The 26,116-nt window shown below is 41.8% G+C and overlaps 1 protein-coding gene across 1 annotated transcript in view; it reads left to right on the top strand.

Moving 5' to 3' along the window:
• The window catches only part of MIPEP (mitochondrial intermediate peptidase), a 168,516-nt gene extending 143,246 nt beyond the window's left edge, over positions 1 to 25,270 (top strand). The window contains exons 18-19 of the mRNA XM_059377516.1: positions 880 to 953; positions 25,009 to 25,270. Of these exons, the coding sequence (XP_059233499.1) occupies positions 880 to 953; positions 25,009 to 25,106 (172 nt within the window). The 3' untranslated portion in view covers positions 25,107 to 25,270. The remainder of the gene's footprint in view (positions 1 to 879; positions 954 to 25,008) is intronic.
• The last annotated feature ends 846 nt before the right edge of the window (positions 25,271 to 26,116 follow it).

Raw genomic sequence — 26,116 nt, 5'->3', positions numbered from 1 at the left:
GGGGGGTGGGGTTATGGACATTGGGGAGGGTATGTGCTTTGGTGAGTGCTGATTCACAGACCTGTACCCCTGGGGATAAAAATACATGTTTATAAAAAATTAAAAATTAAAAAAAAAATAAAAAGAAACCATGTTCCCAACATTGCCCATACATAAAGATGATCCAGAAATAGTGCGATGAAAACAGCATCATTTATGTAACTTATTTCATCATGGTGTGTAGTCATCTAGCATAAAAGGAATTGCATTTTCCATAAAATACAAAAATAGCACTAAATAGCTTGTGTCCAGGTGCTGTTAAGTTGGAGAATTTCTATCTGTAAAAATTCTTCCAAATCTGCCTGCAGGTGTTGTAATAGACAGTATTCCCTATAGAACCCAGCAGACAAAGAACATCAGAGGGCAGGAGTCAGTTTCCTCTTCCGTCATTTACCCTTAGCTGAGCTCTGCCTCTCCGGGTGTAATTAAGCCTCTCCTGCCAGCTTTGTCTCCTCCACTCTGCTTTCTCAGTGTTGTTTTTCTGTGGAAATCTCAGTGGAAATAAATCCCAAATCTCACTTTAAGATCTCACCCAAAGGTGATGGACAATGGGATACCTTTTACTTATTATATCATACTGAAACTAAATAATCCTTTCTTCGAAGAGAGAAGAAAAGCTGAAAATTCAGTTCTCCTTTTACAGTAAATATTTCACACGAGGTTTTACTTAATCAAAATAATTTAAAAATTGGAATTAAGAGTTTTAGAAGTGAGAAAATGGAGGGCTGGATTGTCTCAAGGTGGCAGCTTTTCTGAATAAGATGTCAGTGTGGCTTCATTTTGAGAAACTAGGACAAGGGTGAGCCGGGGCTGTAACGGAGTGTCCTCTCTCCCCCGCAGGGCGGCAGGGGAGCGCTACCGCAGGGAGATGCTAGCACACGGTGGGGGCAAGGAGCCCATGCTCATGGTGCAAGGTAAAACAAAACAAGGATTGGTAACTTTCGTCATCTCCCCACCTTTTTTTTTTTTTTTTAAAGGTTTTATGGGTTATATGTATGTTTTTAATTATTGAAGTATGGTTGACCTATAATGTTGTATTAGTTTGAGCATACAGCTTAGTGATTGGACAGGTCTGTATGTTACGCCATGCTCACCACCGTAAGCGTAGCTACCATCAGTCACCAAACACTGTTACTACAATATTACTGACTATATTCCCAATGATAAGCGTTTCAGCTCCGTGACTTATTTATTTTTTAACTGGCAGTTGGTACCCTCCATCTATTTTGCCCATCCTCTCACTGACCTCCTGTTTTTTGGGTTTTGTGTTTTAGTATTGGTTCTTTGAGTTATGTTTTTGTATTATTTATGATGAAAGCTGTTCATATTCAAGTCTCTACATTTTTCCCTTTAGAGATGAGGCTTCCGCTGTGTACTCTGTTCTGAGCATCTATTGATTATATCCCAAACAACAATTTAATTTTTAGTTATTACCATTTCTTCAGATGCTGGCATAAAACTTCAAGGTTTTAACTTTTAAAATGTTGCTAACACTCTAATAGGAAGTTTGTAAATTTGTTATACATTACCAGAAAATTTGCCTTTTAGGTTTTAACAGGTCTCAGTGCATTTCTTTAGCCTAAAGAACTCATTTATTTCTTTATCCAAAAGTTTAGCTAGACCTTTGCTAGAAATCCCAAGGCAGTGGGCTGGACTTTTTACCGATTAAAAATTAGAACCTAATTAAGTCTTCTCTTTCAGGTACCACAATGCTTGTTTTCCTATGTGATATGGAGGGTTAATTTTTTCATTTAAGTATTTTCACTGAAAATTTAATTATAAATGGAAGTGGCCATCATGATTTTGCACAAAGTGTTCTCAGCAATATTTTAAGGAAGATGTGAATATCCCTGGATATTCTCAATATATCAGCAGTTATATCTGCAGCTGACCCCTCTAACTAGCTGACAAAAATTGCTTTTAGGAAATAGATCTGGTGTTGGAGAAGTAGGATAGTAATGGGTCTGACGTAAATGTTTCCTTACCTATATCTGTTGCATCTAATACCTATGGCCCGTTCTCATAGAGCTCCTTCCCTCCAGATGTTCCTTTACTCAACATGCCTGCGTTGAGGGCTCCTAGGAGCCAGACACTGTTGTGGCCCCGTGCTGTGCTGAGGGCAGGAATGAAGGACACATGGACAAACACCCCTTTCTTGTGGAACTTGTATTTCGTCAACTTGGCCTGGAGTGTGCGCTCTTCCTGGCACAATCTACCCAGCACCGTAGTATGTGTGGAAAACAAATCAGCCGGCCCAGAGACCCCACAATTTCATATAATCTGGCCCAACTGAGAGGATAGAAGTCCCCCACGACAACACTTTGGTCTCCCGGCAGTACGCTGTGCCTCTGAGTTGTCCTCCTGAGATGCAAAAGGCCTGGCGGTGGTGCCTCAGTTTCCACTCACACCTTAATGGCCCATCCTGAACTCTGCTACAGCCAGGGAAGGGTTTTACATGGTTTACACGCTTGATTAGTTTAATCTCCTAGCACCCTCTGAGGTAGGAAGGGTCACTATTCCCATTTTCCAGATGCTGCAACAGGTCAGGTCCTTGACTGTTATAAAGAAAGAGGCAGTGGGTAAATCAGTCAGGATTTGAACCTGTGACTTCTGGCCGCAGAGACTGTGCTCTTCAGCAGTCTGTGCTGTTTCATGTGTTTGCAGAACAGGACACTGGGCTAAGAATCTCTTATGGACCCACGTAAAAGGAAAATTCCTCAGCTCATAATAATAAACCACCGAGAGTACACATCATGTGTTTCTCAGCTGGTAGTTTCTGGTCCCTCACAGAAAGCCCACTGTGAGTCAAGAAGGGGTACTTCACTTTGCTTCCTCCTGTAGGTTTTCTGTTACGTATACTCTCCCAGTAGCCATGCTTAGCTTTTCCTCTTTGAGACCAGGATCTAAACACTGTCTGCACATAAATATTAGCTTACATATGGCTCCCTCAAAAGAAAAAAAAAATTAAATCCTTTTCTATGTTTGTCCTTTGGCTGGTGTATTTTTCTACTCACTTCCAAGAATGTTGTAACAAACCTCTTTAAAAATTCCGTTCTTTATATGTAAACATCATTGTGTTAAGAAACTTAATATTTTCCACACTGAAATTCGCACACTTGGGAGAGAAAAACAAGACTGTGGCTCAAACCAGAGATGATAAAGCATTCAGATTCCAGTTAACACCAACAATAGAATGGTTCTGCTTTTAAACTTTAATATTTTTCTTAATGTTGTTCTGTCAGATTTCATTAATTCACATGATTTGTTACATGTCAGAGATGAATGGGGGAACGTGCAGAGAAGTTTATGACTGTTGTCACTTTATAGGGCTGGATTTGTAAGACAAGACCAGCAGTGGCTTCTCATTTTCTCTTAGGCAGCCAACCTGTACCCCCAAATAGGAATGTCTTAGGGGATGGCTCATAGCCAAACACTGGGGTCTCCTGAAGAGTAGTAATTGGTGAAATTACTAAGAGTTATGATATAAAAACCCAAGCAATCTAGTAGGTGTTATTCTTGTATGAAAATGTAATTTTTTAATAGGTGTTTATATATGTTACTTAGGTGCCTACTAGGTAAATGCAAAGAGTTATAGAATTATTTTAAGTAGCAAGAGATAAAGAAAGAATACCTCCCTTCAAACTATGTGCCTCCTTGACCAAACGACAACTTTATTAATCTCCTACTTTAAGACTTAACGTTTCAAATGAACTCCAGGCCATTCCTTAGAGTCAGAATACCTCTGCCTTGTACTCATGCTCTTTGAACGATACATATTCAGAGAAATCAAATACACCATGCCTTTGATCTTTGAATAATAAAGACGACACAGGTGACCTGTGTTTAGAATGAGTCGACATTAGCTCTGAGTCCCTTGATCTTTTCTGGTCCCTCCAATGGATGAGCCTCCCTGTGGGCAGAACCTGGTCTGAGGGAAGTGCTGGAGAACATGGCATTTCTTTTTCTTTTCTCCTGCTGTCCGTTCCACGTTCCTTAGTAAAGTTTCCTGCCACACAGCCCCGTCTGTGTGCTCACTCTGGCTCGGCATTGAGGGGGCCCCACAGGGCAATCCAAGCCACAGTGAGAGGCTGTGTCTTTGCCCTCAACACTCTAAACACCATTTGAAAACAATGCAGTGGTTACATAGTCGTTCAAACAGCATTCCCCTTCTGGGAGAAGAAGACAGGTCGCATGGTACAGCCACCCAGTAGTAGCTGGGCTACTTCTTGAGAAAGTCCCTCACCCTCCCTCAGGGAGAGAAGGTGTTATGGGACGTCACAACTTGGCTTCCTTCTAACGTGCTTGTCCTCAGCTCCTTTCTGGGTCCACATGGCGGGGACTGGGGCATGTGGATATTGCCCAAGTGATGGAACAGATGCAGTAGAAGGAGCGTTACAGATGGAAGTTTGGTCCTTATCTGCTTTTAAACACATTCATGGCCCATGTAAAGATATAGGTTATAAGCACAATATTCATTTACCCCCTCCTCAGCAATTTGGCAATACTTGACCAAAACCAGCTTTCTTCATTGCCAAGAATTCTGGAGTGAGGTTGAACTCTTTGTATTTCATTGCCCTCGTGGAGGTTTTCTGCTCTTCATTTCATACGCCTCCTGCCAGGGTTTTTTAGTTTATATTAAGTATCACATTTCTGAGTCATAAAGGAACTTAAAGTTTTACTTAAAAGAAACAATGATGTTATGATATTTTCATTCATTTTGCTATTTTTGAAAGTCTATACTAGGATACTTTTAAGTGTGCCGTGGTGGACATGATCCAAAGTCCGGCTTCTATTACAATTGTTTCAGAAAATATATGGTTTTCTAGAAGACAAACATGCAGTAAGGTTTGTGAGTGGCAAGGGAGTAATATTTGTACCCACTGGGCAGCAGAGTTGTTTCCTACAACACCAAATACAAGAGTGGAATGATGTGACTATTGGCAAAAGAAGTTAGATGATTTCAGCAGTTTGTGAATGACAGATGACTTACTCACATAGGTCTTTCTTTGTAAACGATCTTCTTGTGTTGTAGGTCCTCTCAGAGTTTGGGTAAATGGCCCTTGTTGGGTTTTTAGGTTCAGATTTCTCTTTTAGATAATCAGAACAAAACTAACATTTTGAGAAACTACTCCATGCCAGGGGCCTTCTGCTATGCTACCTAATTTAGTCCCCTGTACCTAGGCCATATGGTCCCCGTTTTCATGGATAATGAAACTTAGTCAATGTTCATTCTCTTTCTTTGCTGCCTCTCCTTCTGACTCCCATGTCTTCCTCAGCTGATCTCTCAATTCTGTGTTGAGATCGAGCTGGTCTTTAGAACATGGGAGATGTCAGAGACATGAGCCTTCAGGCCTTCGTGAGCCCCCAAAGCCTGCAGTTTGCTGTTTTTAATGTCACATCCTAACTAGTGACATCAGAGAGGCCTGCCTGACATCCACTGATCAGCAATAAAATTTTCCTTAATCTGTTTTTGTAGGAGCTCCTTTAGACTTTTGTGGTAAAGCTATCAACTTAGTTTATAATCAATTTTAGTCATGGTGGTTCCAAGAGAAGGATTCTCACCACAGCCAAACAAGCTAGATGCCCAGTGAAGTTTCATGTTTCTGCCTCTGGTTATAGCATTCCTTGTGCTCTACCCTTCAACCTTTGCACAAAGAATTTTATGGGGGAAAGGAAAGGTTAAAGTCCATGACTTTCACATTCCAGGAGGTTGTTTCCAACTCTAAACAACTTAACTTCTGTGTTTGTTTCCAGAAAAGACACTCTCAGCTTCATTTTTATGTCTCTGAGGCCAAAAGCAGTATGCACGTAGAAATACAAAGTAATAACTTGACTGAGTTTTTAAAAAGACGAAACATCAGATAAGACTAAAAGAAATAGTAGATAAATGAGTTCATTCTCAGTGGAACTCCCTTCAGTTTGTTTTTCTGTGTTGCTGAACTGACTCATGAAACCAAAGTCTAGAAGCCCACAGGGCCTTACCTTAAGCTGATTAAAATCATAATACCTTACATTTCTGCAGAGCTTTATGGTTTTCAAAACACATTCATTTTTGCAATAATTATCCTGTATCATCTGGTCTAAATTATTACGTGTTATTTTTCTCCAAGAAATAAACCAGAGGATCGTGGTTTATATTCCAAGAGATCATCCCTGCTGAACCTCAGGGAGATTAATATCAACAGTGATAACTACTTTTTTTTTTTAAATAATTACTGTTTTCTTTAAAAACCTTCTGGGTCCTGGTCATAGTGAGCACACCTACCACTTGGCTTTTGCTTTCACACCATTTCGCCATTAAAAGGAACCAGAGCTCTTTGGATGGTTGATTCTAGGGCTGAGTGTAACAGTGTGAGCCAGGAACTTCTGGAAATAAGAAACACACATGAGGATGGGTGTGTATGTCAAAGGGAGACAGATGCCCACTAAAAGAGTTCCCAGTGGCCAAAGCCATAACAATTTGCACAACCAAATAAGGCAATTATTGGAATATAGCACAAAGTATAAAATTTATGTATGTGAGTCCATACTTATATAAATAATTGAACGAATAAATAAATAAATGGGGAAATAAACAAATCCATCTCCCATGCAAAAGAATTTCAAATAATTTGTATCGTTAGTCCTCCCTCAAGGAAGTGGAGCGTGACTCCCCACCTTTAAGTGTGGGCTGTACAGAGTGACTTCCTTCCAAAGGAATCCAATACGGAAGGGGGTGGGGAACAGTTACAGTAATTTTTGTAGAGGAGAAACTGAGAAATACTTCCTCAGTTGGGTGTTCAAGGTCAGCCTCAGCTGTGAAGCCATGGTAGTAGGATATACCCACGATAGGACATGCTGAGAAGGGGACTTCACCTCTGTGGTCTTCCTTCCCAAACCCATAACCCAAACTGAGGGACACAGTGCAAAGTACCTGAACAGTACACCTCAAAACTGTCAAGTTCAGGGAATCAGAGAAATGTTCAAGGTCCAGAGAAACCTAAGGAAGTGTGACAGACAGCTACATGCTGAGTGGTGTCCTGGATGGGACCTTAGAGCTGAACAAGGGCGTTAGATAAAAACTAAGGAAATGTGAATAAAGTATGACTTCAATTATCAGTAATACTGGTTACTGTTGTGACAAATTGGTTAACCAATGAATACTGGTTAACTAATTGTGACTTGTGTGCCCAACCAAGGGAAGCTATTAACACCAGAGGAGATGGATGGACTGACGGGGTGTGCTGCATGGGAACTCTCTGTCCTCACTGTTCTTCAGTAAATATAAAACTATCTTTTAAATTGTCAGTATAAAAACAAAAAAAGCGTCGCTGGTAAGATTTCTGGTAATGACACCGCCATCTGTGGTTTGCCTCCTGGCCCCACCCCCCAACTCCATTTCCTACATTTCCACGCATTTATTCTGAGGGCCATGAGAACGCACGGAGAGTATTTCCAAGGCAGGTAGTGACAAGATCAGATTTATGGTTTACAGTATCCACTGCCTGCTGAGGAGGGACTGTGGTAAGCCTGATTTGAATAGGCTGCTTGTTGCTCCTTGCAGTAATCCTGGTGAGAGATGAGGGCGACCAGCCCAGGAGAGTAGGCAGTTGGGATGAGAAGAGGTTTTCTGATTGAAGACTGTTTATGAAGGAAGAGCAGCTGGGCTTGGAATCGATTCTGCGTGGAAGGGAGTAGGCAGGAGGGATGTCAAAGATGACTCCCCAGTCCCTCCGTTTGTTGTGGCAGAGGTGGTCGTGCTCTTGAGTGCCTCGGGGACCTACTGATCAGAGCCACGGAGCAGTGGCCAAGTAAAGTGTGATGTATTAGGAAGAGTATGAGAGAAACCTGGAGCCAACAAGTGGATTCATTGCCCTAAAACAGATCAGCCCCCGTATGGAATTCAGCTCAAGAAGCTCCCGAGTCAAGGGGTTTCGATTCCAGAGTTACTGAAGGTACTGATACTGGTACTGATTAGCTTCTGGAAGCCCTTCTTCCCAGACAGTTGCAATGATGGGAAACCCACTTTGTCACAAGGCAGATTCGTTCCACTTTGAGATAGCTCTCATTGACAGGATGACACAAGTATTAAAATGGACTCAAAAAATCCTGTCTGCTTGAAAAGATTGAGGTCTTGTCTTTAGGTAATGACAATTGATACTTTTACTTATTTTTTTGATAAGCTGATTACTAACCTAATAGGCCAAACGGGCTTTACTGTTGGTGTTATTTGTACAGTACGATCATGATAGCAGGCAAGGAGCAGCAAGTCTTGTCTGTCAGCAGAAGTACAGCTGATGTTTAAAAGTAAGAAAGCTACAAAAATAAAAAATAAAAAAAATAAAAGTAAGAAAGTTACATAAACTGTCATTGTTCAACACCAGGTTGATTGATTTTCCCAATTGTCACAAAGCATATGCAGTGACTTCAAGAGAAAAGGCAATTTCCACTGGTTAATGGACGACCCATTGGTTGTAGTTATTTCTTGTGGTTTAAAAACATGAGGTTAACGTTTAATCGTGTCATCTGGTTAATCCCCGAATCTTGCCACGTATGGCGCAAAGCTGGCAGACCTAACCCCGTATGAGAATAATAAATGCACGCAGGCTTTGGATGGTTATTCCTGAGTTTGTCCGCTTTTTGAAAGTGCTGTTTTGCTTCTTATTCTTCTAATTAAGTGGGATTTTCAAGGGCGAGATAAGCACAGAACAGCTTCTGCCCGACTTAGCCGACATCTGTGCCCCCTGGGCGTGGAGGGGCTCCGGTAAATAAATACCAGAACTTGCTCACAGACGTGCCCTGTGGCATATGAGGGCCCGCCCTGCAGGGTATTTTACATTTGTGACTTGTGAGGCAGCCCCTCAATTATTTCAAATATTAAAAGATAAGATGACTTAAAACTACTAGCCTGCCATGCAGAACTATGCTGTTCGAGGTAAATCAGATGACTTTGGTTGGGTTGCTCAGATGTTAAGAAATATAGATCATCTTTATTTCCAGGCATTCCCTGGCACCTCTAGCTTCTTACTCTGCTTTGTTTTGGTTTTTTCCTAGCACATATTTACTTCCTGACATAATGGAAGCTGTATTGTTTCATTTATTGGCCTGTGGTCTGTGCTCTCCAAAAAATTGTAAGCTCCTGGACAGGAGGGGTGCTGTTCGGTGTACCGCCTCGTGCGCAGTGCCTGCAACAGGCAGTCAGTAAACATGTTAAACGAGCGAGTACGTAAATATGAAATACACTTAAAAGGTGAAATATTTCTTGTGCCATAAAAAACTGGTGATTATTGGAAGAGGTTTTTATTCCCCTTGTCTGAGAAGTTTTCTGTCACATCAATACATCCAAAGGTTTCGTGGGCCCAGATATTTTTGCAAAGCTCCTTTCTAATGTAAAAGAAAAAATATATACAGTGCACGTGTTCTGCTTGTCACCTGCCTGTTCTGTGTCTCCCATCTTCTCTGATTTTGTGGCATTGTGTCTGGTCCTCCTGCCTCTCGTTCTAGCTTCCCCACCACACCCACACTGGGACCCCAGCTTCTCTGGCTCCATCTGTTTCTGATTTAAGAGGCTTCATCAGCAGGTAGACGGGAGCCACAGCTCATAAGTGAACACCGTGCATTTCGCTACCCAACATATTTTGTGTTCTTGGTGGAGCTTTTCCTCTAAACAACACCTGTATTTACTACACTGTACATAACCAGTGTTCTGCAAGATAGAATAAAATGGATCATTCCTTGTGTTTCAGAATTCCTATAACGCAAGGCCATGTCAGTGTGGTGAATGAATAGTTACTTAAGAAACAGGCGTTAAAGTGGAAAATGCTTTCCCTGCTGTGGGAGGTCAGAGATCAGTTCTGCAACTTGATTCATGGCAATATGTAGTGGGCTTTGTTAAAGGAGGTGAGTCAACTCTTGGGGCTTCATTAAAGTAGGATCAACTCTAAGTAAAACTCTCCCTGGGGTCAGGTGGTTCCTGAGGCCTTGACCTTCGACACCACCTCCCTCTGACGTCTCTTCCTCCTGCCGGCTGCCTTTCGTGTGTTGACTTCTGGGACCATTTGCTTCCGCCTTTGCCTAAGACGGAAGGAGATGTCCTGAATTCTGTCTTTTGTTCAGACGTAGCACCTTAATATCCTTAGGTTAGGGACTGGTAAATAATGTGATGGAATAAAAAAGACATTGTTAGCTGTTGATGACGTTAATTCATTTAATTTTAGTGTATGTTTATTGAATGCTACTAACCAGACATTTCAGGGACACAGAAATAAAAAGGAATAATGTAGAGCTCCCACATTTATGTGAGGGGTATAGCATCCAGTCAGATTTACAAAAGGGAGCCCTCTCTGGGAGGTAGAATTGCAGAAAGGTAGCCACTTGGTGGCTTGCAGCCTCCACTGGAACACAGGCTGGGGACCTGCAAGGCTCCTGGGTTTCAGCCACTCCTGCCCCCCAGCCGGCCACCTGCACACTGGGCACTGACAAGTAGGTGAGGCAGCCTGGAGGAGGGTATGATGACAGTATGGACCTAAGTAAATATGACAGGATGTTGACCCTCCAGAAAGCTCTCTACATACCTGTTATGTTAATGGGTACCACATCTGGGAATCTGCAGCCTGATTTCCTCAGATGCTCTAACCAAAACATACCCAGTCTAATCCCAGGGAAAAGTAGTATTCGGTAATGATCAGAGACACCTGTCCTTGGAAGAGCCACTCAGAGGCTCTTTGCTTCTAAAATACAAGGTCAGTATTTCAATGATACAGATAAACAAAAGAGAAAAGATGTGGGTCTTACAAGTGGAATGCCTTTATGGAAAGAGCGGCAGGTTTTTTTGTTTTTGTTTGTTTTTGTTTTTGTTATAACTTCTAAATAAATAACCTTTGGAGGATTGGGAATAAGTAATTCCTATGCTCAAACACATCAAACAGATAACTGCATATGATCATACTAGACACTGATGTGCTTTTGTATAATTTTTACACTGTAGGGTGATAGAAACTACATGGCATATTGATTTCTTCACACCAGTTAAAGGAAGTCAGCCTTTATCAGGAAATGACAGATTTTTTTCTTCTGTAAAACTTAATCCAGAAGCATCTACTATCCCTGGATTTTTTTTTCTATTTCATTGTCAGTGTTGCACTGACTAAATTCAACAACATAATTTTTGCTAGTAAAGAGGAAGAAAAGCCTGTGGAGAAGTAACTTTTAAAAGGAATTTTAACTTTTTTTTTTTTTTTTTTTTTTTTAGAATTTTCACTTTTAACCTGTCAGTGTGTACTCCGTGTGTGTGTATGTATACACATACATATACCTAGATGGCACTTTTCATTTCAGTACAATGCCTTGCTTGCGAAAAAGTATTGCTTGTCAAACAACTGGCTGGAAGGGAAGGGTCAAGAACCCCTTTAGACAAAAGGCCATGGCACTGCATGTTCACCAGTGCTCAGAGTAGAGCACTCTTATTAAGTCCTGGGTGCCACAAGTTCCTGCTCAAATGATTTCAGGTAGCGTGCAGGAAGGAGATTTGTTTTGCAAAAAAGGTCAAGAGACAATGACATAACGGAAGTCACAAAGGAAGTGTGTTAGATGCGGGGGCTCCTCGGTTGCTCAGCTGCTTAAGCCTCTACCTTCTGCTCAGGTCATGGTCCCAGGGTCCTGGGATGGAGCCCCACATCGGAGAGAGCAGGGAGCCTGTTTCTCCCTCTGCCCCACCCCCTGCTTGTGCACACACCTGTGAGAATTCTCTCTCTGTGTCAAATAAATAAATAAAACCTTCCAAAGAAAAAAGTGTGTTAGATGTGGACACAGACAATGTCTGTAAGGCACACTGCAACATTCATGTGCTGTATGGTGTTGTTCCCATTTCACATGCAGGGGGAGTAAAGCCTAGAGAAACTGAGTTACTCTGTGTGCCAAGCTTTTAAATGGCCTTGTCAGGATTTGACCCAGGCCATCATAACTTCCAAGCCCTTGGGGTGCCCACTGCCTCTGCCAGCTCACAACATTCCTCCCCTGCCCTCATGGAGCTGTGGACTCTTGATACAGTTTTTTGTGGCTATTTACTTTTAGTGAGAGTTGCCCACTTTGGTCATCTTCTCTGAATCCCAGGAAGCTGTCATTTTCTACTTGCCGTGTAAATGTCATGGGGCCCTCTCCATTTGTGTAGTCATCTGAGATAATGTCTCGGAGTTTGGCTTTATTTGAGATGTGAGAGCCTTTTTGTTCCCAAGTAAATAACTTGTAGTGGACTCATTCCAAGAAGGACACCAGCAATTCCATTTTCAGATTCTATCTACTGTAACTATGTTCTAAAGGAACACAGATAATATTCTTCCAGCTCTTTTTGATTGCTTAATGGAAATGTTATAAAACCTTCTTTAAAGATGATCATTATAGATGGTGTTCTTAACATGCGGTTACAAATGTTTGCTGTTGGTAGGAGGCTAAAAACAGGTTGGAAAAGCAGATGGTGTTTCCCCAAAGCTCTTGATCTAGTTTCTTAGCTTGATACCCGGAGGCATCAAGCTTCAAGTGCGGAGCAAATTAGAAGCCCTGAGTTTCCTGGGCAAGACTGGGTGCTGAGGGACACTGGTGCATTTCCATCTAGGGAGCATACCAATAAAAGGCAAAATAATAATAGTAGTTGCAGAGGTTTAGAGCAGATTTCAGTGGAACAGTTGAAACTGGCGTTTGCTAACCGACTCGTGTTTGAAATGTTGCCAGAGTGTAGAGACAGGAAGATGTCTCTTGATTTAACTGGATCGTTTCCTGAAAGATCACTTTACAAGATATCTTCCAATGTTTATTTGAGGCTTTTCAACTAACTGTAAGAGAAACTTTTTCCTTTTGACTATTATGTAACATTACTAATAACGAAACTAGACCAAGGAACGATCAAGCCAAAACCTAATTTTCTTTTGCTTAATTGTTCATCTTGACATTAAAGTTTTTTTTTTTTTTTAAATAGAATAATCGCTTCTTAATCTCAGAGTGTTCTCTCAAATATTTGAATAACATTATTGAGTTCTTTTTCTACCTCATCACACAAGGTAGAGGATGTCAGGTAACACATGTTGCTTTTTAATCTTTCTCCTTACAGAACTAAAGGTACGTTTAGTTTGATTGAGCCATAGGGTCAGGAGGACGGCTAAACTCCACTTACATTTTCCTTTCAAGCAGTTTAAAGGAAACAGATTTAAAAAATTCTCGAAATCTTAAATCACACCCTCTAAATAACTGGAATTCTGGTCCCTCTTCCGTGCTGTACACATGCTTTTTTCATTTTAGCATAGGAATTTTGTGAAAACACCACAGTAGCCTCGCATGCTGATTTTCCTGAGACAACTAGTACTTTATTTGGGCTATTAAGAAGTTAAGACTAACTTCTACTGCTTTTATATTTCTGGAGCTGAGTGGCGGGGCACGAGTAACCGCAGCAACAAGAAGCACGAGAGGGGTGACAGTAAACTACTTCTAGAAACACGCATGCAGTGTGTTTGCTGCCCCAGGTGCTGTGCTGATTTCGTCGCTTTGACAGCTCTGCAAGGGTCCTGCGGCGCTCGGGTCCTTTACTGCCCAGGGTCACACCAGAGCAACGGGTGGAACCATGACTCACCTTTAGGGTGCTCTGTTTATCTCTTAAACTTTTCAGCTTATACCAGGAAGCTTTGGCTTTAGAAATGGTTGTGCTCATCTTCCGCGTATTTTCCCGCTTGCTCTTTTTACAGTGTTTGGCACCTGAATTGCTTGTTACAAATACACCGATGCTCAAGGAAGATACTGTTGGGTTCCCAGAGCAAACTGTCCTGGGGACGGATGTTGGCGTATGCTAACTAGTGTTGATAAGGTGTCAGCTGACTTACATGTATGAAGTGGTTCTGCGGCAAAACCAGATTTGTTGAATGAGAGCTCGTGCATGCCCAGCAAGGTGGGGTACTTTACAACACACTCATTGGCAGCAGCCTTCTTTTCTTGCATGGCATAGCAGGAACAAATGAAGAAAGCATGTCATGGAACCAGACTTAGAATTTAGTGGCTCCAGGATTATGACATAGTTTCAATAATAGAGGTAAATGGCAACGGGGAATAATAGCCAAGTCAATAGAACCCCTAATCTTTGGCTTGTTTGGGTATTTACTCAACGTGGCCTCTGAAATAGCTGAGAGCTTTTTGGAAGAAAGAGATGGAAGAGAAGGGAGCACCTGTGTTCTCAAGGCTCAGACCTCCCTTTTGTAAAAGCACTGATTTTTGAAGAGGGTGTGTCCGTGTTTAGTATGTGGGTGTGTTTGTTTAAGGAAGACATGGAGCTTCAAAAGGCAAAATGTTTTGTAACCCAGAAGTGTAATTCTAAATGGAATTATACATCTGACAACGAAGTTCAAATAAACCAATTTGTAAACAGATCACTTGTATGTGGGGCTCAGCTGGCTGGATCAGCTTCTGTCCTGCAGGAAGGTCAGATGCTCCATCCAGTTGGCGGCTTCAGAGACAGAACCTCGTGTCTGACCAGAGACAGATAGTAACCCAGCCTAGGGGGCAATCGGGGCTTTTTCAGTTCAAAGGAAGAAAGGAATTTCACTTTCTGGCTGATACTCCGGTTTTCCCAGGAACTGATCGTAGATAGTGGGAATCCACCTTTAGAAAAAGGTGTGGGTAAACCACAGCCTTGTAGCAGAGAAAAACTTCAAAGTGGAGAAGGTGAGCAATACAGTTGCCCTAGGCTTGGGAGAGACAAATCTGGAATGAGAGTTCTGATCTCGTAAAATTCACTTTAGACTTTTCAAGCTGCCAGGCCAGCCTTTGTACTGTAATTCTTCACCGGGCTAGCTGTGTTTGGCACATATAATTATTTCAGTGCACAAAAAAAATAGTTATTTACTCTTATGATAGGTTTTGAGAGCTGGTAATGGTGTTGGGAATATACAGACGTGCCTTTTCACTCATTCCTAGATCTGGAGAGAGAATCTGCCCTTTGGCATATCCCCCGTTATCCTGGAGGTTAGTAGAGCTTGCTGACCATCTGGGCAGAGCAAAGGCTCTATCTTGGTGCTTTGGGACCTCTTCCTCATTTTTTTTTTTTTTATAATTGCGGTGAAGTATCTATGATATAAAATGTACCATTTCAACCATTCTTAAATATGTGTTTCGTGGCCTTCACAATTCACAAGTATTCACAGTTCTGGGTAACCATCACCACTGTCCACTTCCAGAACTTTCCCACAGTTCCAGTGATCTCTTCTTGATACACCTTTTCTCACAGCTACTAATAAGGGAGAAAAACAGATCGATTTTAGTTGCATCTTTTGTTTCCTTCTTTTATTTATTTTTTTATTATGTTCATTTAGCCACTGTATAGTACAGCATTAGTTTCTGATGTAGCATTCAGTGATGCATTCATTATGTATAACACCCAGTGCTCATCACAACATGTGCCCTCCTCATTCCCCATCACCTTGCTAAAAAGCAGATGGCAAAAAGTAGAAAAAAGTAAAGCAAACAGTGATTCGTTAGCTGGATAATTAGCTTATGATTGTGTGTTCGATGATCATTTCCTGAAGACTTAACCGTAGACCAATGTTTTGGAATTCGACTTGTGCAAATAAATAAATAAGTAAATAAACAACCTTATCCTTTAACTCACTGAACTGGGAAGTAGGTTTTCATAAGCCTTTGGATCTGATTGTTACTGCTATCAGTTATGGAATATTTTCTGTCTTAAATGTGCTATCTTTGTTAATTCTTATAGCAATCAAGCAAAGTAGATGACACTATGCCAGTTTTATGATCTTCGAACATTAGATTACACTCTAACACTTTACCTTCATTCGTATTGCTCTTAGCAGAAGCGAGGTATAGGAAGTGAAGTAATTGGCTAAGGTCTCTTAGGCAGTTGGTTACCTCAGGTAATCACTCACCAAACCCTTGCTCTAACCATCAGTACCATAAGAACCTGTTTAGAGACATCTCAAGTTCTGTTTAGAAAAGGAAGAATTTACCTTTCCTCTCCATTCCCCCTTGGCACCCCTTCAAAGGAAAACTTTTGTGTAGTCAGAAAAGGAGAATTACACTGAAATTTAAGTTCTAAAATGCTGTGTATGCCAAACCAGATAATGTTCCATTCAGCCTAAAACCCTAACCTACACATTGCCCCCAAGGCTGTTTCTCAAACCACATGGTAGTGACTCTGGTTGGTTTTGGTGGAGCAGGCTCTGGTCCCAGTAGGAGGTCCCCAGGACATTTCTTTTTGGGAGTCTATAGCTTTTCTTGGTCCACCAGTCTGACCCCCTAAACAATTGACGCCTGTAGGTCCTAATTACACACTTGACTGATAGAATTTAAACCAAGTACCAGTGTCTGGAAATGTACAATCATGTTTGGCTTTTAGCGTTGGATTTAACAGAACTGCTGAGATATTTGTCCATGGCCATTTGGGGTTCTGAACACCAGCCAGTCCCATAGTTAGCAGGCCTGTATCCACCTGGGACCCAAATATGCAATACCCAGGCCTCAGCTCTCCTGGGCAGTTCTGGACACACATCCAGTACACAAACTTTCGTTGTACCTTTGAAACCCACAAATGTAAGGGTGATTTTTCCCCCCTTGATTCTTCAAGGAAAGAACCAGCTTCAGGAGGACCAAAAAACTACTGAGACAAACCCATGGGTCTTTTCCTGGACAAAGAGGAAACCCAACTTATTCCTCTGCCTCACCATCTTGGCCAGATGTGGTAGGAGTGTGATGGGAGATCTGCTAAGAAGCTTCTTTGTCCAGGAAAAGACCCTTCTTTTTTCCCCAATGAACTTGGAGAGAGGAAATCGGACATAAAGCTTGCTGTCTATCACTCAGATTTTATGAATCCGAGGAAAGACAGAGTTATCTAAATGAAAAAAAATTTACCTGTTTAAGCTCTGGGTCTAGAAACTTGATCCTTAATCAAACAAAAAAATATCAGTGTCCCCAGGCGTCACTTAATCCCTTTTAATAACTTGTGAACTGATCTTTTTTATCAACGGAGAATCTTCTTGAAAAAAAAAAAAAAAAAAAAAACAGAACCAAGTCAGGCATACCAAAGTAGAATGTTTTGGAACAATATGGAGGTGGCCACAGAATCAAAGGGAGAATCAAAGGGAGAAGTCCCAGCAGGGCCCAGAAAGAGCAGTTTCCCATGTCTTGGGAGAAGGAATGAATAGAGTCTTCAGGGCGCTGGTGCCATGTTGGGCCCCTAACTCAATCACTCTCCTTTGCACCAATTCTGTACCTTATATACACCTTTCTTCTACATTAACATTATGTATTTTTATGGTTTTCTCCCCAAATAATGGGCTGGTCAAGAACAGAAATAATGTTCCGCTCATATGTGTGCCTCATGTCTTTAGCACACAGTGCTTGGCACACAGGTACTCAGAACATTAAATTTTTGTAAATGTTTGAAAAGACTTTGTCTTTTTTTTTTTTTTTAATTTTTTTAAAAGATCTTCATTAGAGAGAGAGCACACGACACGCGCACAAGCAGAAGGGAGGGGCAGAGGCAGAGGGAGAAGCAGGCTCCCCACTGAGCAAGGAGCCCAGTGAGGGGCTGGATCCCAGGACTCTGAGATCGTGACCTGAGCCAAAGGCAGACACTTAACCCACTGAGCCATCCAGTTGCCCAGACTTTCCATCTTAAATGGAGTAGGGCATGGCTATGGTTCTGCTCACTGCCATGGTGCATGGAGCTCGGCAGCCGGAGGTGGGGGGTAGGGAGTGGGGGTGGGGGAAGGGCATCCTTTCGGAACCTCTTAAAGGAGGGAGCTTGCCAAGTCTGTGGGGAGTCGGCCTCAGCAGCATCCAGCACTCCTCCGTATGAACCATCCTACGATGACTCCCATTTTCCCAGAATTCATGGCATTCTTGCTGACCACTTGTTCCTGTAGTGACTTCCTGGTCTTTTTCCTGGAGAAAGAGCCCCAGCTGGGCCTTCTGAGCCCCTAGCGACTGAGGTCTGATTACAGTTCTCAAGCTCAGAACAGTCAGAATTGCTACAGGAAAGAAGCCTCTGCGATGTGTTCCGAGCCGTCCTCACAAGAGCGTCAACAATCGATAAACACAAAGCCCTGTTTTCCAGGGAGTTGCTCATAAGCAAAATACACTCTGCTTCCTTTTCCACAATAAAAACCCTGCCGCCAGCCCCTGAAGCACACCTCCCGTCTGGGAGATCGACCTCTCGCGCAAGGCCAGTCACGGTGTCGCGCTCCTCCCACAGCTCTGTGCCTTATGGCAGCTTCCCTCCTGGCCTCCTCCACCGCCCAGAGATTTTCAGACTATTTTCATGCCAAATCTACTTGATCCTTTTAGGTGCTTTTCCAGCCAGCTGTGGCCTCTCTCTTGAGGCTTGGTAATCATAACTTTGAGCAGCGTCCCAAACAAATCCTGCTTTTGTTTCCTAAGATTGTTTCTCATTTCACTTGAGAAACAAATATTTTTTAGTTCAGTTACATAGAAAACTCATACATCTTTCTTGCCCCATACTTTTCAAGTTATGGTTGCCCATGGAGAGAAACCCAATCTCATTTTCCACTTCAGTCAGTTTCCACATGTCCATCTGGACTGTGGTTCTCATACTTCATCAGGGTCCCTGACTGATGAGCCCACTTCCAGTTCCTGATTCCTTAGGTCTGAGGGTCCAGACCCAACATTTGTATTTCTGGCAGGTTCCCAGGTGATACCCATGATGTTCATCGGAGAACTGCACTCTTAGAACATATATTTCCGTAAAACAGATTCTTGGTCATTCTTATATATAGTACATATACTGTATCTTCCTAATACATAATTAGGTCATGCTTTTGCCTACCTTCAATTGACTTCAGGGACTCTGGTCCACAGTGAGGGAGGGAGGGAGGGAAAAAAACCCTTACAGAGATTTTATTTCTAGTTACTTCACCCTTTTTTGCTTTCACTAAACTTTGGTCACATTCAGCCACAGTTTTCGTAGCTTGGGCATCCTTGCTTGGTGTTGAGCAATATAGGAAATGGGCCCCAAAAGGAGATGTAACGATTCTACTTCTCTTCCGAGGCTCAAAATAATCCTAATGTTTTGGGGGCAAACGGGTGGCTCAGTCGGTTAAGTGTCTGCCTTTGGCTCCAGTCATACTCCCAGGGTCCTGGGATGGAGGCCCGCTTCGAACTCCCTGCTCTGTGGGAAGCCTCCTTCTCCCTCTTCCAATCCCCTTGCTTGTGTTCCCTCTCTCTCTGTGTCTCTCTCTGTTAAATAAATAAATAAAACTTTAAAAAATTTTTAAAATGTTTTTAAGTGCCCTAGTCATTTCCTGTAGTGCTTGGTAAAAGGGGCCGCAACAGGAGTCCATCTCTGCCAGCTTGTCTCAGAGGCTTAATCACACCGCCAACCAGGTGTCCTGTCATGTTCTCAACGAACTGTATTAGTTGCACATGCAGACGGGCATTCAAGAGGTTAAACAGTTCCCGCCAAGAATGCGTTGATATTTAAATGGTGGTCTGGTTAGATTATGGATTCCAGACCACAGACTAACAGGGCGTGAATGTGCAGCTTTGAACACATACACAACTCCTCCTGGGACTGGCAAAATCCATTCTTGGTAAAAGCATAGAAATAGGCGTAGTTGGGAGCCCCTCAAACGTGTAAGGGCTTCTGTTTGCAAGGGGATACCACAGACACTTGGAGGCCACCCAGGAAACCTCCCTACGTGCAGAACTCCCGCTACTTTTTTTCTGCCCGTATCATGCCCGCAGCTGCAGTGGCAGCAGAGCATGGCCAAGCCTCATGCCCAGAGAGGAAGAGACATTTTCCTGGTCCCAGCCTCTTCAGCAGAGCTCACTCCCTGTGTTCTCTGTGCTCTACCTCCATGCGCAGTTCAGCCCTTGTGACTGTGGGCCAAGTGTCCTCAGTAGCACCAAAAACACCTGCTCTGTCTTCAAGGCAGGAGGGGGACAGTTAATAAGCTGGATCCATGTAGCCATGGGTGACATCAGGAAGCTATCAGACCCTCCCCCACCCCCCCAGAACATCTCCTCACAGGTGGGTTTTGTCATATCCGGGATGCTGATGTTGAAAGATGCGTCTTCTCAGAATGTGTTGTTTTGCAAAATTCCAGGGCCTGAGGCAATATAATATATATCACGGTGTTCTGGGAACGTGGGCTCTGGCACCAAGCCTTCCAGGGTTCAACAAAAACTAAGAGTTGTGTGACCATCCCCCGCTTCACTCTGTTTTCTTACTTGTGAAATAGGTTTTTCACAAGTGTGTTTTAGCACAGTGCCTGGTGCACAGTGATTGCTCAGCAGGTAACTGCCATTGTCACTTTTTTCCCCATAAATCCTTTCTAGACCGGCTGTCGGGGGTCCTCCTGCTTGGTATCTTTAGCTTTATTTTATTTCCAGCTCTGTGCCAATAGGGCAGTAGAAAGAAGAGCACGTAGCACGATTTGGAAACCCTTACTGCTTCAGGAGTCAGTCTTGGAAACCTTTTGATATCATAATTTATTTTAGTCAGGCCCATCTAATTGCCCTCGTACGTGAAGGTTATGAAACATGCCAGTTTGAGCAGAGCAGTGGAGATGAAAGTGTTCTGGCTTGTACCAACTTTTACTAGCCCATTTGCCTCTCAGGTAAAATGAGGAGAAAAATAAATTAAATCATCATTCTTCAACTACTCATTATGTATTCTCTCTTCCTCTAGGACAAGTAGGTGAAGTTCAACTACCCTCTTTCCCTTTTTATGAACGAATATGTACAATGTCTGTCCTAATGCAGTTTTGTCTTTCTTACATTGCTGTCAACACTTCTTGCAGTTGTGCAATTTCAGTCCTTTTGGCAACATCAGTCTGTCTTTCCACCCCCACCCCCAAGTTAGGCGACTTCCACAGTGAAATATGTTTGTAAATTCCACCCACTTCTGGACTTAACGGCCCCCAAGCTGGCTCCCAGGGGTTCCCAAGAAACTGCAGGTCCAATCATCACCCTTTAAGATCAAGACTTGAAGACAAAAGGGACATCTTTGTCAGCTTCTTAAAAAGATCAGAATTCCTGGAATTTTTTTGACGGTACACACTTACAAAAGCTAATTTCAATTTTTCTGACTTGGGAAACTGCCTGAAAACACTGCATTTTTCTTTTAATTCTCTGTGTAGAAGTTAGTTCATGTTGACACTTGCAGAACATTTAAATCTAATTAAAGCAAGGATACCATGACAATATGCCAAGAGAAGTCTTGCCTTGGGAGCTATTCTTTACTCCTTTGGGTCTTGATTTCCTCTTTTGGGGACCTTCATTTTTCACGGTCACATGATGTCCAAAATTACCAAACCATTTACTGCTGACCAGATTGGACTTAAAAACACCAGGAGCTTTTGCTACAGCTGTGATTGCCGTTCTCTGAGATGAGGGCGTGTTGAGGATGGCATATTGGAGGACGTGTGCTAGTTAGGTCTGTGTCCCGAGAAGGACAGAGCAAGGTCATATTTATGTTGGCAGTTTGTCGAGTTAAAGTGAACCACTTCAAAGGGGTAGGAGGCCATGCTTAACTGAATCGGTTGGCTCTGAATAGATGGGTCTTACCTTCTGACAGTTCCAGGCATTTAATTATAAACGACCAGTTATTTAATTATAGAATGTTTCACATACTAAAGGGAAGAAAAGGGTGTAATAGGTTAACACAGTTGATTGAAAGCCATGTTTAAATGTTTTCCCTACAACTGTTCCTTACATTAAGAAACTTGGTGTGCAGGAAATGCATGAAACCTGATTTATTAGTCAGATTGCTTCTACTTACGCAATATCCTACACCTAACGATCCAATGGGAAATGTGCTGCACTAGCCGTCATCAAAGACTGAACATTTCTATCCTAGTGACACAGCTGGATCAGAGGAAAGACCTTCTTTCACCCATACAGATTATTTTACTATAAAAAGAAAATTGTGTGTCAAACTTCTGTATTGTAAATAAAGACAAAGCAATGACATTGTCTTTCAGTAACTGCTCCTTATTTCTCAGGTATTTCCTGAACGGAGATATTAGAATTTGAACTTAAATGAGGGTGAAAATATTTCGGTCCAAAGTTGAAATTACAATCATGATATTCTTATTGTTCTTAACTACTCCAGGTCTGGTTAGTGGCTTACAAATGTGCTTGGATTTTGTTTTTGTGCTTCGATTCTGCTGTTTTTATGTCCACCACACAAGCCAGTCCTTGGGCAGTTTCCCACACAGTCCCTCTTACCGCTGGGAATGACTGTGTTTGTGTGTCCTGTCCTGGTCCTGCCCCTGAGCTCTCTGTTCTCACTGCTGGCTGAGGCCTGGTGGCCTGTATGTGGAGCACCCCCAGGCACCTAAATGTGACAAGGTCTGGTTTTCCTCTAGCGCTCTGGCTCAGTTACCTTCCCATCCTGGTCACTCTAGTTCCAACCCTTCGAGTCTTCGAAAAACATGTCTCCCAGAGCCTCCTCCAGCCTTCCTCCAGCCCGCCCCAGACCACTTCATGTTCCATTTACATTCTGCCTTCTCCTGCTTCAGTACCTTCCTGCGGGATCCTCTCTACCTAGGAGAGGTCCCTAATTTGAACCCGAATCTTCTCTATCCTTCAGGTTTCTACTAAGATCCCAACTCTCCCTAAAGCCTTCTGAATCTCTCATCAGAATTCATCCTACACCCTCTCTTCTCCACTGATGGCACTTTATACACTGTTAACACCCACAGTTGATTTTTTCCCAAATGTTTTATGCTGAACATTTTCATAGATTGAGAAAAGTTGAATGAATAGTACAGTAGACACTCATATATTTGCCATTTAGATTCTACAATAACATTTTGTTGTCTTATCACACCTCCAGCCATCCATTCCTCTGTCAGTCCATGAATCCACTCTGTACGTATTATATATGTATATATATGTAATTTTTCACAGCACGTGTCACATGGCAGTACATTTTACTCCAGACATTTTTAATATGCATATTTCTTTACTTTTCCTTTTCAGATAAAATTTATATACAGTGAAATGCATAAATCTTTAATGTACCATTTAATGAATTCTGATGCAAATATGTACCTTAATACCAATCACTATGCAGGTATAGAACATTTACCATCACATCAGAAAGTTGGCTTGCGTCCCTTCTCAGTAGACTGTCATCTCCACTCCTGAGAGCATCCACGGTTTTGATGTTTTTTCAGCATGGATTAGTTGGGCCCACTTTTGGGTTTCCTATAGATGAAATCAAACAGGAGGTACTCCTTTGTGTAAGCCTCTTGAGATTCACCCAGGTTGTTGCACGTTATCAGTGGGTTGTTCCTTTTTGTCGCTGATACTCCATTTTCCGAATATACCGTGTATGTTTATCTATATCCTGTTGATGGAAACTTGTGTTGTTTCCAGTTTAGGGTTGTAAAGTCCTTTTTTGTTTTGTTTTGTTTCACTTTTCTCAGGTCAATACCTAGGAGGAAGTTGTGGGGTCATAGGGTAGCTGTGTGCTTAGTTTTATAAGAAACCACTAGATCTTTTTCCAAAGTGGTTATACCATTTCACCCTCCACCACTCCATGTGACAATGCAGGTTGGCCCACAACCTTCCCTATATTTGGCCTTTGTAATTTTAGCCACTCTGGTGGGTGTGTTGTGGTGTTTCATTGTGGTTTCAGTTTTCTTTCCCCAGATGACAATGATATTGTATCTTCTTAGTGCCTGTTGTGTTTACTTGGTTGTCTTCTTTTGTGAAAGGTCTACTGGAATCTTTTTCTACTGGAATTTTTTAAAAATTCTTTTTATGTTCAGTTGAAGGAGTCCTTTATTTTGGATACCAATCCAGTGTGAGATATATATTATGTTGAGTATTTTCTCCCTTTCTGCCACTTACCTATTTATTTTCTTTTAAAGAATTGAAGTTTCTTATTTTGATGAAATCTAATACTGCAATTTTTTTCTTTTATGGTTATTACTTTCTTGTCCTAAGAAACCTTTGCCTACCTCAAAGTCACAGAGGTGTTTTCTTTGACACACTTCATAATTTTAGCTTTTACAGTTAGGCATATTATGACTTAGTCTGTTCATCTTTGACCTGGACTGATCCTTTATACACAGCAAATACTCAAGATATATTATATGGAACTGCATTAAAGATGGAGATAGAAAGAGGACTCTGGCAATCTTTTAATGTCTCTGTGTTAGAATGAGTTTTATGGGATCCACCCCCAGATTAATGCCAATGTATAAAGCCCTATCCAACCCTTGAGTTAGGATTATCTGCCAAGAATACAGGTCAAGCCAAGAGGTTGATTGCTTGAATATTCGGCTTCTTTGGAGTAGAGTAGAGATAGATTTAGCTTTTTACTAAACTATGAATATATGCTAGACATGATGCCTCATTGTTTTCTACTACATCTTCTTGTTTTATCTTGATAGCCACCTTACATGCTATATGAGGAAATCTGAGTACTGGAGTTTTTAAATGACTTCCTTATTACCCATTTAGAAAGTTGCAAACCTAGGAGTTCTCCAAAATAGGAAAATCTGGAGGAAAGCCAATACCTTGATTCTGATACAAGATTTCTGCAAAAGAATAACATTTGATTGATTTTAAAGTATATGGAACTTGATACTAAAACTTGATAAACAACTAAACATATTAAGTTCTGAACCAATGCACTCAAAGGTGACTAAAAATTCAGCCTTCTAACATCACTCTAAGTATATAGAAATATCTGCAATAGAAAAACTCTTGGGAAATGAATTTGCTCATAAATCTCATGTTAATTGCTGACTAGATAGTAAAAATATATTAAAATCATAAATAGCCACAAGGTCCACACACTGCCCAAGAATTTTTTTTCACTCATGATTTTTTATAATGTTTACATAGGCAGTTCTTACAAGGTCTCATTTCAAAAAGCCAGAATATTCCCCTCGTGTACAGTGTCTTTGTCTCTCTTTATTGTCTGCAGGTGGATGTGCTGGCTGATCTTTTCTTTGTTTGCAGGTATGCTTCAGAAGTGTCCTTCTATTGATGACTTTGTAAGTGCCCTTGTTTCTGACTTGGATCTGGACTTCGAAACTTTTCTCATGGATTCTGAATGATGGAAGCACCTTATCTCTTTCAGACCGAGGTTGTGTAGATAATGAATTTTGTTGTAAATGCTACAGCTGTGAACACTCATTTCTGACTTCAGTATTCACTTCTGTAATGACTTCTGAAAACCCTTAAACTGATGGAACTTGGAATAAATAATTTGTTTTAATGATGCTGGCTTTTAGCCTGTTTGGCAGGTTTTTGAACATAATGGAAATCTACTCAGTGAGCTAATAAAAACTAGAGCCTCGTATTCTTAAGTTCAAGGTATGGGCACTTCCTTAAGCCAACCAGTCTCCTGTTGAACTTTTCCCCTTGCATCAATCTCTAATTGGTTAAATTAGGGACTTAATTATAAGCAAACTTATTTTAGTTTGAAACAGTCTTCAGGAGAGTTACACAATATAGTCCTTTTGAACGATGACCGTTGGAAAATGTGCTTGGAGCAAGTACGGTTTCCAGAGTGCTTATAGTTGACTGCACTGCGTTGCTCTGAGTGCTTAGGCTCCACAGATGGACTTAGAACTGAGAAGACTTGAACTCGTGCTTTTCTGGCTCGATTACAAATGCACAAAGATGAGTGCAATTACCAAGGGATGTGCCAAGATCCAGCATAAAGGAAGAAAGGGGAATTCAGACCGGGTCTGACTTTATCCTGAACACATCTGCTTTACATTCTTGCATATTGTATCACTGCATGTTAATAATAGGAAAGGAATTCTTCAATGGGGTTTTCCCACCATCAAAGTCACGAATTTAATTATAGACTTTAGCTTAAAATGACATCTGCTAACAGCCTCTCCGACTTCTCCTTAATGGCCAAAGATGGTGCAAAAGGGCCAGATTTGAAATCCCTGCAACTAGGACATGTGTCCAGCCGATGCGTGAGATCTGGAGGAATTTCTATAAGCCCAGAAACAGATGAGACCAGATGAAGAAATGTCAGTGACGCAGGCGTGCGGGATCCCCCTGGATGCAAGGGGGGCAGACCTTTCATTCTGTCCCCACTTCCTGCTGG

This window comes from Mustela nigripes, chromosome 15 (genome assembly GCF_022355385.1).
Source record: "Mustela nigripes isolate SB6536 chromosome 15, MUSNIG.SB6536, whole genome shotgun sequence".
Classification (NCBI taxonomy): Eukaryota; Metazoa; Chordata; class Mammalia; order Carnivora; family Mustelidae; genus Mustela; species Mustela nigripes.
Note: the sequence above shows the minus strand (reverse complement) of the source record. Positions and strands in the feature narration are given on the sequence as shown.